At 48.8% G+C, this 12,612-nt stretch overlaps 1 protein-coding gene across 19 annotated transcripts in view; it reads left to right on the top strand.

Annotated features, from left to right (window-relative positions):
* Nucleotides 1-12,612, top strand: part of HMBOX1 (homeobox containing 1) — a 203,615-nt gene that overhangs the window by 183,086 nt on the left and 7,917 nt on the right. For 6 of the 19 annotated variants that reach the window (XM_068143198.1, XM_068143199.1, XM_068143200.1 and 3 more), the window contains 3 exons: nt 1,984-2,079; nt 3,053-3,147; nt 3,345-3,476. In XM_068143198.1, the coding sequence (XP_067999299.1) occupies nt 1,984-2,079; nt 3,053-3,147; nt 3,345-3,476 (323 nt within the window). Of the gene's footprint in view, nt 1-1,983; nt 2,080-3,052; nt 3,148-3,344; nt 3,488-4,111; nt 4,193-12,612 lie in introns of all 19 variants that reach the window. The other 13 variants (XM_068143201.1, XM_068143203.1, XM_068143204.1 and 10 more) reach the window with 13 other exon arrangements.

Below are 12,612 nucleotides of genomic sequence, written 5' to 3' on the forward strand. Positions count from 1 at the left end.
ATATATTTAGTTTTTACATAAGCAGAATAAAAATTACTGTAAAAGAAATCTAAGGCATGACTCCTGAACATTGGGATAGCACAAAATCATAGAGCAGTTTTGGCTGAAAGTGACCTCTGAAGGTTGTCTGTTCAGGCAGGAGCAGCTTAGATCAGATCGCTTGGGGCTTTACCTCATAGAGCTTTGAGTATCTCTAAAACCAGGGGGTTTCCCACCTCTGGGCCCCTCTTCCACAACATGGAGCACTCTCACAGCAAAATACTTTTTCTCAATACCTAGTCAAAATTTCCCTTATTACAACTTCTATGTGTTGCTTCTTGGCTTTTCATTGTGGAAGCAGAATGATCTAACAGGTAGATCACTGAGGAGGTTAGGATTTTATTCCTGGCTGTGCAGCTGGTTGCTTTAGCAGCTTGGAACACACTCCTTGAACACTTTGTTGTTAAAGTCCTGCAAGTGACACTGATGCAAAGCATTATGGCTGTCTGTTTCCAGATTTTTCTTTCCTCCATTTATCTCTCCTCTCCTTACTTGCTTAAATTTGCAGATTGCTGCAATTACATGAATGTTTTGTATGCTGAATAAATAAACTTGGAGAAACAGTCTGAATCAGGGCAGTCTCATCCTCATGTAGCCTGCAGAGAACTGAGGATAGAGCTACACTGAACAAGGTCAAGGCTAGCTGAAGAGTTTTCCATTACATCCCTGTAATGCTGAATCCCTCCAGTATTCACTCTTCCTTCAGGAGAAGGGGTTGTCTTCTTTAGCTGGCTGCTGGGATTTTATTTGCTGGATTAAGCGTAGAACTCCAGTGATCTCGTTTCTAACATCCCCTCCTTCTCCCGAAAGAGCACAAGTGTCCTGGCACAGTTGGGAGGGTGTGATTAGTGCTGCAGGATCATGATAGCAGCTGGTGGTGGAGAGGAAGGAAAGCAGATTGTAGAGGCTGTCACAAAATCCCTTTATTCAAGAGTATGCAACTTGTGGCAGGGCTGTGAATTGACTCTGAGTTTTTTCAATCTCAGTTTTGTGCTTGAACCAGAAAAGCAGCCTTCTATGCTCCCATGGCTCTGGATTTAGTTGATTGAAGCTGCAAAGAAATTCCAGATTTTAAAAAAAGCAAAAATAAGAAGAAAAGCTACTTTGTTTTTAGAGGGGCACTTGGCATTTATTACCATAGCATCTGGGCACAGTGCTTTGATTCACTTGAAATTCCCAGGCCAAGGCAGCCAGGAGGGCCAATGGCATCCTGGCCTGCATCAGGAACAGTGTGGCCAGCAGGAGCAGGGAGGTCATTCTGCCCCTGTACACTGCACTGGTTAGGCCACACCTCGAGTACTGTGTCCAGTTCTGGGCCCCTCAGTTTAGGAAGGATGTTGACTTGCTGGAGCGTGTCCAGAGAAGGGCAACAAAGTTGGTGAGGGGCTTGGAACACAAGCCCTATGAGGAGAGGCTGAGGGAACTGGGGTTGCTTAGCCTGGAGAAGAGGAGACTCGGGAGTGACCTTATTGCTGTCTACAACTACCTGAAGGGGGGTTGTAGACAGGCAGAGGTTGGTCTCTTCCAGGCAGCCAGTACCAGAACAAGAGGACACAGTCTCAGGCTGCACCAGGGGAGGTTCAGGCTGGAGGTCAGGAGGAAGTTTTACACAGAGAGAGTGATTGCCCACTGGAATGGGCTGTCCGGGGAGGTGGTGGAGTCGCCATCGCTGGAGGTGTTCAGGAGGGGACTTGACAGGGTGCTTGGTTGCATGGTTTAGTTGGTTGGGTGGTGTTGGATGATAGGTTGGACACGATGATCTTGAAGGTCTCTTCCAACCTGATCTGGTCTATTCTATTCTATTCTAAATTCACTTTATTCTCTTTTTTTCAGTGCTCTGTGTTTCAGGGGCTTATCACATATGTAGGGGTCTTTTGCCTACCTCTGGAACCCAGTGGGTAACTGCTGTTTGGGTCTTTTTTTGTCTCTCTGCTACTTTCATAGGAAAAAAGTTATCAGATTTGGAGCGAGTTACCTCCCTGAAAGTGTACAATTGGTTTGCCAACAGGAGAAAGGAAATCAAGAGAAGAGCCAATATCGGTAATGTATCAGAGAGCCTGCTTTCAAGGTTTAGTACCCACACTTGATCAGGAGAGAGGGAAATTATGTAAGATTGTATTAATGAAAATACTCAAGCTTCTGACATTCTGAAATATGGGTAGGAGTTTAAGTTAAGGAATTCCATCATCAGTGCAGGAAAAACGATGCAGTTACAAAGTTTTACTGGAAGATTAAAAAACAAAGCGAGAACTCTGTTGGCAGATGGAGAATAATTTTTCCCCTATGCTTAGATTCCTTTGGGTATCCAAGTTAAAATCTGAAATAAAACCTCAAAATACCTGCATCAGAAGTAAGGGAAGTTGTGATGTTTGCAGGTTGATGACCTTAGCATGCTGTTTAAATGAAAAGTGGTCGTTGTGAAGAGCTTCTATCTGGTTGTAAGTTTCTCTGTGTCTGTGCTCCACTGAAATGTGCTTGCTTTCTCAGCTAAAGCCTGGGGATGTCTTTCTTACTGCCATCCCTAAGACCCCACAGGGTTCTAAGCGTCCAGATGAGTAGTTTTACATCTCAGATACAGCTGCTAGGACCAGAGAGGTTCTGCAAGCCAGCTGCTTATTGTGGTTAGACTTGTTGTAACCTTAAAGCTTTCCAAGGGGTTGCACAGTGACAAGTGGCTGGAACAAAGCAATAATTTTTCTTGATGTTCAGGATAAAACAAGAGTCACTTCTGAGTTTGCCCAGCAGGTTCTTTATGTGAGTGGCTGATCATAAGGCAATTAGAAATGGTTCTGAACTTGTAAGAGTTAGAGCTTGTAATATGGATAAGCATGAAATGTTCTAATGAGGGTAAACTCACATTAGCGACCAGGAGTCAGCAAACTTCTGTGATGCATGCAAAATTTCTAGTAACTGCTCTTCCAGTTATTCTGACTTCTTGAAAAAAAAAGAAAAAGTTACTTTTAATTACTCCAATGCATCAGATAAATTAGGGATCCATTTGCTTTTTTCGAAGAAGCAGCAATCCTGGAGAGCCATGGAATAGATGTACAGAGTCCAGGAGGTCACTCCAACAGTGATGACGTTGATGGCAATGACTACTCAGAGCAGGTGAGCAACGTGACCAAGTTGTGTGGCCCAAAAAGGAGAGTTGTGTAACATGTGAAGAGGTCCTCAAACTCTTCCAAATCAGATGTCTCTTTTGCTTTTATGTCATTGTAATGGACAAAGTGGAAGAGCACATCTCCCCTGTTTGAATGTGTTGAGCAACCAGTATTCACCCACATGAATTTGTTGTCATACAACAGGACACTTGGCAAGTACGCAATGGGGAGGAGGAGGGAAGATGTTCAGAGGGAGGCAGAGAAGCAGAGAAGGTAGAAGAAGACAGGAGGATCAGCTCCAAACAAGCAAGTTACACCATTCATGCCACACACAACGTATGATAAATGTTAGGAGAGTGTTAACTCACCCAGTGCACCATGCATAACTTGAACTCTCCTTAGCCCCGGCACCGTTCTAGTTATCCACCTTCCAGAACAGATGCCTGGGTCTTTAACAGTTGCTCCTATATATCAAGCACCAGCATGCTTCATTGCAAGACCAGGCATGTGCATTCCTCTTGCACCTGTGATTTCTCTCTGTAAGAAATGTCTCCATTATAGCCTGTGCTATAATGTGAGTTGCTTATCTGGCACTCAGACAAGTACAGCAGTAAGTACCTGCCCTGTACTCCTGATACTCCCTTTTGTCAACCTCCCCAGCAGGATACTGAGCATCCTTCTGTAAAAGGTGCTGAGCTCTTTGTTCAGTACCTTTCAGGAGCATCTCAGGATCCATCCCTGAGACACTGACAGACAAAGGGTGAAGGGTGGGGTGGGGGAAAATTGATAAAATGAAGTTTATTTGGCCCCATACCTGTTCCATATTGTTCTGCAACAATGTGCCACTATTTGGATTGTTGTCATATTACTTGTCTCTTTTTTTTTTTTTTTCATTTTAACTCTTGCCTATTCTCTATTTTTCTTGGTTGTTTTTAAACCCTTGACAGCAACTTCCTTTTTAAATTCTCTAGCAAAAGAATACCCCTTCCCGCACTCTGAGCCCTCACCTACCCTAAAGTTGGTGACCCTTCCTTCACACACCTTCCTGACAGGTATTGCATTCCCTTCCCAATTTTTCTTCAGGTGTCAGGGTTGGCCATACTCACCCAGTGCTGTGTGAGCTTGGCACCAGTTCACTGACTTGGTCCAGGTTTTTATATGAGCTGTGTTCTGTGCTACACCCAACAGCTGGGGTGGGCAGATCACTTTTAATCGTCTCATTTGGGATCAGTAGGTAGGTCTCCCTCTATAAAGGCAGATGGTGGAATGTAACAGCAACTGAGAGTCCTGGAATGAGTCCCTAGCATACTCGGCTGTGGCCCAATACAACAAATACCTGGCAGAGGCATTCCCAGCCACTCTGCTTCTGATGGGTATTACAGCCCTTTTTATAGTTCAGCACCAGCAGATTTGGTGGAACCAACCTCTCTAGGTCTCTGTGACAAGAGGCTGCTGTGTGACTGTTATAAAATATCTTCAAACCACTGCCAAGCACAGATAATTCCTTGTCAGTCAGATACAGGACCCAAATGCTGAGACGAAGTGTTACTGAGACTCCCAAAAGATGTTCCTCTTCTGTGTGTTATCCAGAGTACTTTGAAAAGAGAAATAAATTCGTTACTAAAATTGAAAGATCTTTGTATAGAGTCCTGAGAAGTTATATTTCTCAGTACTGTATCTGGGCTCTTCTGTGAAGTGTAATTAGGCATTAGCAGGCAAGCAGATTTAATGGCGAGCTCTCCTGATGACCATTTAACATCCCTTTGCTGTTAAACCCACAAATTCTGTTGGCCACAGCAACACTTATCACAGTATCACAGTATAACTTAGGTTGGAAAGGACCTCGAGGATCATTGAGTCCAACCTATCAACACAGACCCCATGACTAGACCATGGCACCAAGTGCCACGTCCAATCTCCCCTTGAACACCTCCAGGGATGGCGACTCAACCACCTCCCTGGACAGCCCATTCCAATGATGAATGACTCGCTCGGTGAAGAACTTCCTCCTCACCTCGAGTCTAAACCTCCCCTGGTGCAGCTTGAGACTGTGTCCCCTTGTTCGGGGGCTGGTTGCCTGGGAGAAGAGACCAACCCCTTCCTCGCTACAACCACCCTTCAGGTAGTTGTAGAGGGCAATGAGGTCACCCCTGAGCCTCCTCTTCTCCAGGCTAAACAATCCCAGCTCCCTCAGCCTCTCCTCATAGGGCTTGTGTTCAAGGCTTCTCACCAGCCTTGTTGCCCTTCTCTGGACACGTTCAAGTGTTTTGATGTCCTTCTTAAACTGAGGGGCCCAGAACTGGACACAGTACTCAAGGTGTGGCCTAACCAAAGCAGAGTACAGGGGCACAATGACTTCCCTGCTCCTGCTGGCCACACTATTCCTAATGCAGGCCAGGATGCCATTGGCCCTCTTGGCCACCTGGGCACACTGCTGGCTCATATTCAGGCAGCTGTCAATCAGCACCCCCAGGTCCCTCTCTGTTTGGGAGCTCTCCAGCCACTCCGACCCCAGCCTGTAGCTCTGCATTGGATTGCCATAGCCAAAGTGCAGCACTCAGCGCTTGGACTTGTTGAATGCCATCCCATTGGACTCTGCCCATCTGTCCAGTCGGTCGAGGTCCCTCTGCAGAGCCTTTCTACCCTCTAACTGACTAACATCTGCTCCTAACTTGGTGTCATCTGCAAACTTGCTGATGACTGACTCGACCCCCTCATCCAGATCATCAATGAAGATGTTAAAGAGGACGGGACCCAGTATTGATCCCTGGGGGACGCCACTGGTGACTGGACTCCAGCTGGATGTGGCACCATTCACCACCACTCTCTGGGCTCGGCCCTCCATCCAGTTCCTAACCCAGCACAGAGTGTAGTGGTCCAAGCCACGAGCTGACAGCTTAGCCAGCAGTTTGCTGTGGGGGACGGTGTCAAAGGCCTTGCTGAAGTCCAGGTAGACCACATCCACAGGCCTCCCCACGTCCACCAGACGGGTCACCTGATCATAGAAGGAGATCAGGTTTGAGAGGCAGGACCTGCCCTTCCTAAATCCATGTTGGCTGGACCGGAGCCCTTGGCCATTCTTCAGGTGCACAGTTATTGCCGCCAGGATAATCTGCTCCATCACTTTCCCTGGCACTGAGGTCAGGCTGCCTGGCCTGGAGTTTCCAGGTTCCTCCATCTGACCCTTCTTATGGATGGGGACCAAAGTGGCCAGTTTCCAGTCACCTGGGACCTCTCCAGTGAGCCAGGACTGGAGGAAAATGATGGAGAGCAGCCTGGCCAGCACATCTGCCAGCTCTCTCAGCACCCTAGGATGGATCCCATCCAGTCCCATGGACTTGTGAGTGTCTAAGTGGCTCAGCAGGTCCCGAACTAATTCCTCATGGATTACCGGGGCACTACACTGCTCCCTGACCCCATCGCCCAGCTCAGGAGGCCACTCGTCCTGAACTCCTGCCTTGCTGTTAAAAATTGAGGTGAAGAAGGCGTTCAGGACCTCAGCCTTTTCCTCGTCTTCAGTCACCGTGTTCCCCTCCAGGTCCAATAAGGAGTGGAGGTTCTTCCTGCCGTTCTTCTTATTGTTAATATATTTCTAAAAATGCTTTTTATTATCTTTGACTGTGGTGGCCAGCTTCAGTTCCAGGTGGGCCTTTGCCTCCCTAATTTTATTCCTACATAATCTAACAGCTTCCTTGAACATACCTCGAGAAGCCTTCCCCTCCTTCCAAAGGTGATACAGCCTCTTCTTCCCCCTTAAATCCTCCAGGAGCTGCTTGCTCATCCAGGCCGGTTGCCTTCCCCACCGGCTTGCCTTTCGGCACATGGGAACCGCCAGTTCCTGTGCCTTCAAGAGCTTCTGTTTGAAGTAGGTCCAACCCTCCTGAACCCCTTGGTTCATGAGGGCTGGTACCCAGGGGACTTTACAAATAAGTTTCTTAAACAGGCTGAAGTTTGCCCTCCGGAAGTCCAAGGTGAAGGTTCTGTTGGTGGTCCTCCCTATCTCCCTGCATATTGAAAACTTCACTATCTCGTGGTCACTGCACCCTAGGCAGCCTCCCACGATCACGTCTCCCACCAGCCCTTCTCTATTGGAGAACAGCAGGTCAAGCAGAGCCTGTCCCCTGGTAGGCTCGCTTAACAGCTGAGTCAGGAAGCAGTCCTCCATTCGCTCCAGGAATCTTCTGGACTGCCTCCTCTCTGCTGAATTAAGTTCCCAGCAGATATCTGGGAGGTTGAAGTCGCCGACAAGGACAAGATCTGATGATCTTGAGACGGCCTCCAGTTGCTTGTAGAATAATTCGTCAGCCTCCTCATCCTGGTTGGGTGGTCTGTAACAGATTCCAACCAGGATGTCAGATTTGTTAGGCTGCCCTCTGATTTTAACCCACAGGCTCTCAACTCCCTCATCTTCCATCTCATTTGTGTGGCAGAGAGTGACTCCCTAATATACAGAGCCACCCCTCCTCCTCTTCTCTCTCGCCTGTCTCTCCTAAAGAGCCTGTAGCCCCCCAGTGTAGCACTCCAATCGTGGGTGTTGTCCCACCAAGTTTCTGAGATGGCGACTATATCATAGTCGCCCTGATGGATCAGGACCTCCAACTCCTCTTGCTTATTGCCCAGGCTGCGTGCACTGGTGTACATGCATCGCAGCTGGGTTCCTGACTTCTCAATTGACCCTAATTTGTGCCCTACTCTTTCCTCTGCAGAGGGACCGATTGCCTCACCTACCTCCTTCAGACCTAGTTTAAAGCCCTTCTAATGAGCCCTGCCAACTCCATTGCCAGGACTCTCTTACCCCTTCTAGATAAATGCACCCCATCAGGACCCAGCAGGTTGGGTGCAGTGAAATTTGTCCCATGATCAAAGAACCCAAAGTTCTGCCCCTGACACCATCCCCTGAGCCAATTGTTGATGGTGTGGGTTCTCCCATTCCTCTCAGTGTACACCCCTGCCACTGAGGGAACTGAGCAGAACACCACTTGAGCTCCTGCCCCATCAATCAATTGTCCAAGGGCCCTGAATTCCTTCTTAATCACCCTGGTGCCCTTCTTGTCAATCTCATCACTCCCAGCCTGTATTACCAGCAGAGGGTAATAGTCAGTTGACTGGATTAATTTAGGGAGTCTCCTTGCAATGTCCCCAACCTGCGTCCCGGGTAGGGAGCAGACCTCCCTGTGGGATGGGTCGGGACGACATATGGGTCCCTCAGTACCCCCCAGGAGAGAGTCCCCAACAACTATAACCCTTCTCCTTTTCTTTGTGGAGCTGGTCGTTATAGCTGGTGGGGACCGCTTGGCCTTAGGCTCCTTCCTGGAGCTGGTCGTTATAGCTGGTGGGGACTGCTTGGCCTTAGGCTCCCCTCTGGATGGCTGCTTCTCAGCCTTAGCCCTCTCATCCCTACTGCCCTCAGCCTGCAGGGCCTCATACTTATTATGCAAGGGCAGTGGAGGAGGAGGAGAGGGTCGGGGTAGATTCCTCTTGCCACCCCTGGCAGGGACCTGTATCCATCCCTCATCATTTCCAAGGACCCTTCCCTCAGCAGGGGAGATCTGCAGAGCCTTCTCCCACATATCTAACTCCCTTTCACTTTCCCCTATTGTCCTTAGCCTAGACACCTTCTCCTTCAGCTCGGCCACTTCATCCTTTAGCTCTGCCACCAGGCTGAGGAGAAAATTCACCTGGTCACACCTGACACAGGTGTCCTCTCCCTCCCCCTCTATTCCAAGTGCCAGGCTAAAGCACTCTCTGCAGGTGGCAGCCTGGACTCCAGCATGCTGGTAAAACAGCTCTGTCTGGGCAGATGCTGCTTTTCTACCCTTCATTCGAGTGACAACCATGGTGGAGCGTTTGAGGGTTTTTTTGGTGTTTTTTTGTTTTTTTGGTTTTTTTTTTTTGCAGCCAGCCGATAGGCTAGCTAGCAAACCAAAATGGCGCCGCGCGCACAGCCCAGGCGGTATTTAAAACTGCCGCGGCTGACGTCAGGCTCCCATTCCCGTGCAGGCTCACGAGAGCACGATCCTGCCGACTCCCCCCTACCAGGAGTCCTCCCAACACGCGAAACCCCGAAAGAAGGCAAAAAAACCCCGAGAGAAACTCACAGTTCAAGCGGAGCGGTTCCGAACGAGCGGGTCCCGATCGGCTAGCGACCCAAAATGGCCAAAATACCCTAGTAAACTTCAAAACACAAAGTTTATCTAAATAGTAACGAAGTGTTTAGAACTCCAGAAGTCAGGACTCTGTATTTCTTACCGTGGTAGAGGTGACAGAGGCCTTCAGTGTGTGCACATCACAATATTTGTCTGACAGTTGTTGTAAATTAATGTATTCCTTTAAATGACCTCAGGATTTGACCAAATCCTGGCTTTTCTGTCCCCCCTCAGCAACCTGTCAATTTTTTAAATGCATAATACACATTTAAAATTTTTAATTTCACAAGTTGATCACTTAAAGGCTGTTGGAAGAATGATGACTGCTTATAATTTCCTTTCTCTAAATAGTAGTAATTCAAAGTAATTGGGAGATCATGGTGTGGTAACTATTAGTACCCCATTTTAAAGAGAGGAAAAACACCACTTTTTTTTTTGCTCAGAGCTCCAGAAGAATCTATTTGACAGCTGGAATTACAATTTGGATATTGCTGGTTCTGCTTATTGAGAACCAGGCCCTATTCCTGACTGAGAAACATGCACAATTCATTATAAAATTTAGGCTAGAATTGCCAGACATTTAGGTCTTCTACTAGACAGTCACAGTATCACAGTATAACTAAGGTTGGAAGAGACCTTGAGGATCATCGAGTCCAACCTATCAACACAGACCCCATGACTAGACCATGGCACCAAGTGCCACGTCCAATCCCCTCTTGCACACCTCCAGGGACGGTGACTCCACCACCTCCCTGGGCAGCCCATTCCAATGATGAATGACTCGCTCGGTGAAGAACTTCCTCCTCACCTCGAGTCTAAACCTCCCCTGGTGCAGCTTGAGACTGTGTCCCCTTGTTCGGGGGCTGGTTGCCTGGGAGAAGAGACCAACCCCTTCCTCGCTACAACCACCCTTCAGGTAGTTGTAGAGGGCAATGAGGTCACCCCTGAGCCTCCTCTTCTCCAGGCTAAACAATCCCAGCTCCCTCAGCCTCTCCTCATAGGGCTTGTGTTCAAGGCCTCTCACCAGCCTTGTTGCCCTTCTCTGGACACGTTCAAGTGTTTCGATGTCCTTCTTAAACTGAGGGGCCCAGAACTGGACACAGTACTCAAGGTGCGGCCTAACCAATGCAGAGTACAGGGGCACAATGACTTCCCTGCTCCTGCTGGCCACACTATTCCTAATGCAGGCCAGGATGCCATTGGCCTTCTTGGCCCCCTGGGCACACTGCTGGCTCCTGTTTAGGCGTCTGTCAATCAGCACCCCCAGGTCCCTCTCTGTTTGGGAGCTCTCCAGCCACTCTGACCCCAGCCTGTAGCTCTGCATGGGGTTGCCGTGGCTGACTGGCCTGGAGTTTCCAGGTTCCTCCATCTGACCCTTCTTATGGATGGGGACCAAAGTGGCCAGTTTCCAGTCACCTGGGACCTCTCCAGTGAGCCAGGACTGGAGGAAAATGATGGAGAGCGGCCTGGCCAGCACATCTGCCAGCTCTCTCAGCACCCTAGGATGGATCCCATCCAGTCCCATGGACTTGTGAGTGTCTAAGTGGCTCAGCAGGTCCCGAACTAATTCCTCATGGATTACCGGGGCACTACACTGCTCCCTGACCCCATCGCCCAGCTCAGGAGGCCACTCGTCCTGAACTCCTGCCTTGCTGTTAAAAATTGAGGTGAAGAAGGCGTTCAGGACCTCAGCCTTTTCCTCGTCTTCAGTCACCGTGTTCCCCTCCAGGGCCAATAAGGGGTGGAGGTTCTTCTTGCCCTTCTTCTTATTGTTAATATATTTGTAAAGATGCTTTTTATTGTCTTTGACAGAGGTGGCCAGCTTCAGTTCCAACTGGGCCTTTGCCTCTCTAATTTTATTCCTACATAATCTAACAACTTCCTTGAACATACCTCGAGAAGCCTTCCCCTCCTTCCAAAGGTGATACCGCCTCTTTTTTCCCCTTAAATCCTCCAGGAGCTGCTTGCTCATCCAGGCTGGTCGCCTTCCCCACTGGCTTGTCTTTCGGCACGTGGGAACTGCCAGTTCCTGTGCCTTCAAGAGGTCCTGTTTAAAGTAGGTCCAATCCTCCTGGACCCCTTGGTTCATGAGGGCTGGTACCCGGGGGAGTTTACAAATAAGTTTCTTAAACAGGCTGAAGTTTGCCCTCCGGAAGTCCAAGGTGAAGATTCTGTTGGTGGTCCTCCCTATCTCCCTGCATATTGAAAACTTCACTATCTCGTGGTCACTGCACCCTAGGCAGCCTCCCACGATCTCATCTCCCACCAGCCCTTCTCTATTGGAGAACAGCAGGTCAAGCAGAGCCTGTCCCCTGGTAGGCTCGCTTAACAGCTGTGTCAAGGTGGCTGAGGAGAGAGGAGGCAGCTTGAGGAGCGCAGCTCGGCTTCTCACTGACAGGGAAAAAAAAAAAAAAAAAAAAAAAAAAAAAAAAAAAAAAAAAAAAAAAAAGAAGCCGGGTGGAGAGGGTGGAGAGGGTGGTTACTGCAAGATGGTCACCACTAGAGCAAAGGCTAGCAGAAGGACAGTGGGCACCCAAACAGAGACCACACACAAGCATGCAGATGTTCAGGTAGGTGGCTGCAGTGAGTGCTGGAGCCTGGCACTTGATATGGAGGCTGGAGGGAGCACCTCCTGCTTCAGGTGTGAGCAGGTCAGGGATCTGATGAGCATGGTGGTCAAACTAAAAGAAGAGGTGGAAAGGCTAAGAGCTAGAAGAGATGGCGAGCAGAAAATTGACGATTCCCATAATGTAATCTCTTCTAAACCAGAACAGGGGGTAACACTTAGGGGAACAGGGAGTTTGATACCTTCCCAGAAGCAAGATTCTCAACCTCCCTGTAGTAACCCACATGAGCAGGGCCAATGGGAACAGGTCTCTGCCCGACGGAAGAAATGCAAACAAAGGAAGTCTGCTCCTGTGAGCAGCACGCTGCCTCCAGTGCAGTTACAGAACAGGTATGAGGCTCTGCAGGAGGAACAGGTCATTGGTAAGGCCGAGGACTCAAGAAGGTCAGAAGCTGCACCGATGACAGGTTGCCTCAGGCCAGCCATCAAAACTTACCCAGAAAAGAAACCTCGCAGGGTCGTCGTCATAGGAGACTCCCTACTGAGGGGAACAGAGGGCCCAATATGCAGACCAGACCCATTTCATAGAGCGGTCAGCTGCCTCCCTGGTGCCCAAGTTAAAGACGTTGTAGATAGAATTCCCAACCTCGTGAGCCCTTCAGACTACTACCCACTGCTGGTCTTTCAGGTGGGCAGTGACAATGTAACAATGAGAGGCTCACAATCTATTAAAAAAGACTTCAGAACTTTAGGGCAAATG

This window comes from Melanerpes formicivorus, unplaced genomic scaffold (assembly GCF_026170545.1).
Source record: "Melanerpes formicivorus ecotype bairdi unplaced genomic scaffold, bMelFor1.0.p_v2 SCAF_9, whole genome shotgun sequence".
NCBI lineage: Eukaryota > Metazoa > Chordata > Aves > Piciformes > Picidae > Melanerpes > Melanerpes formicivorus.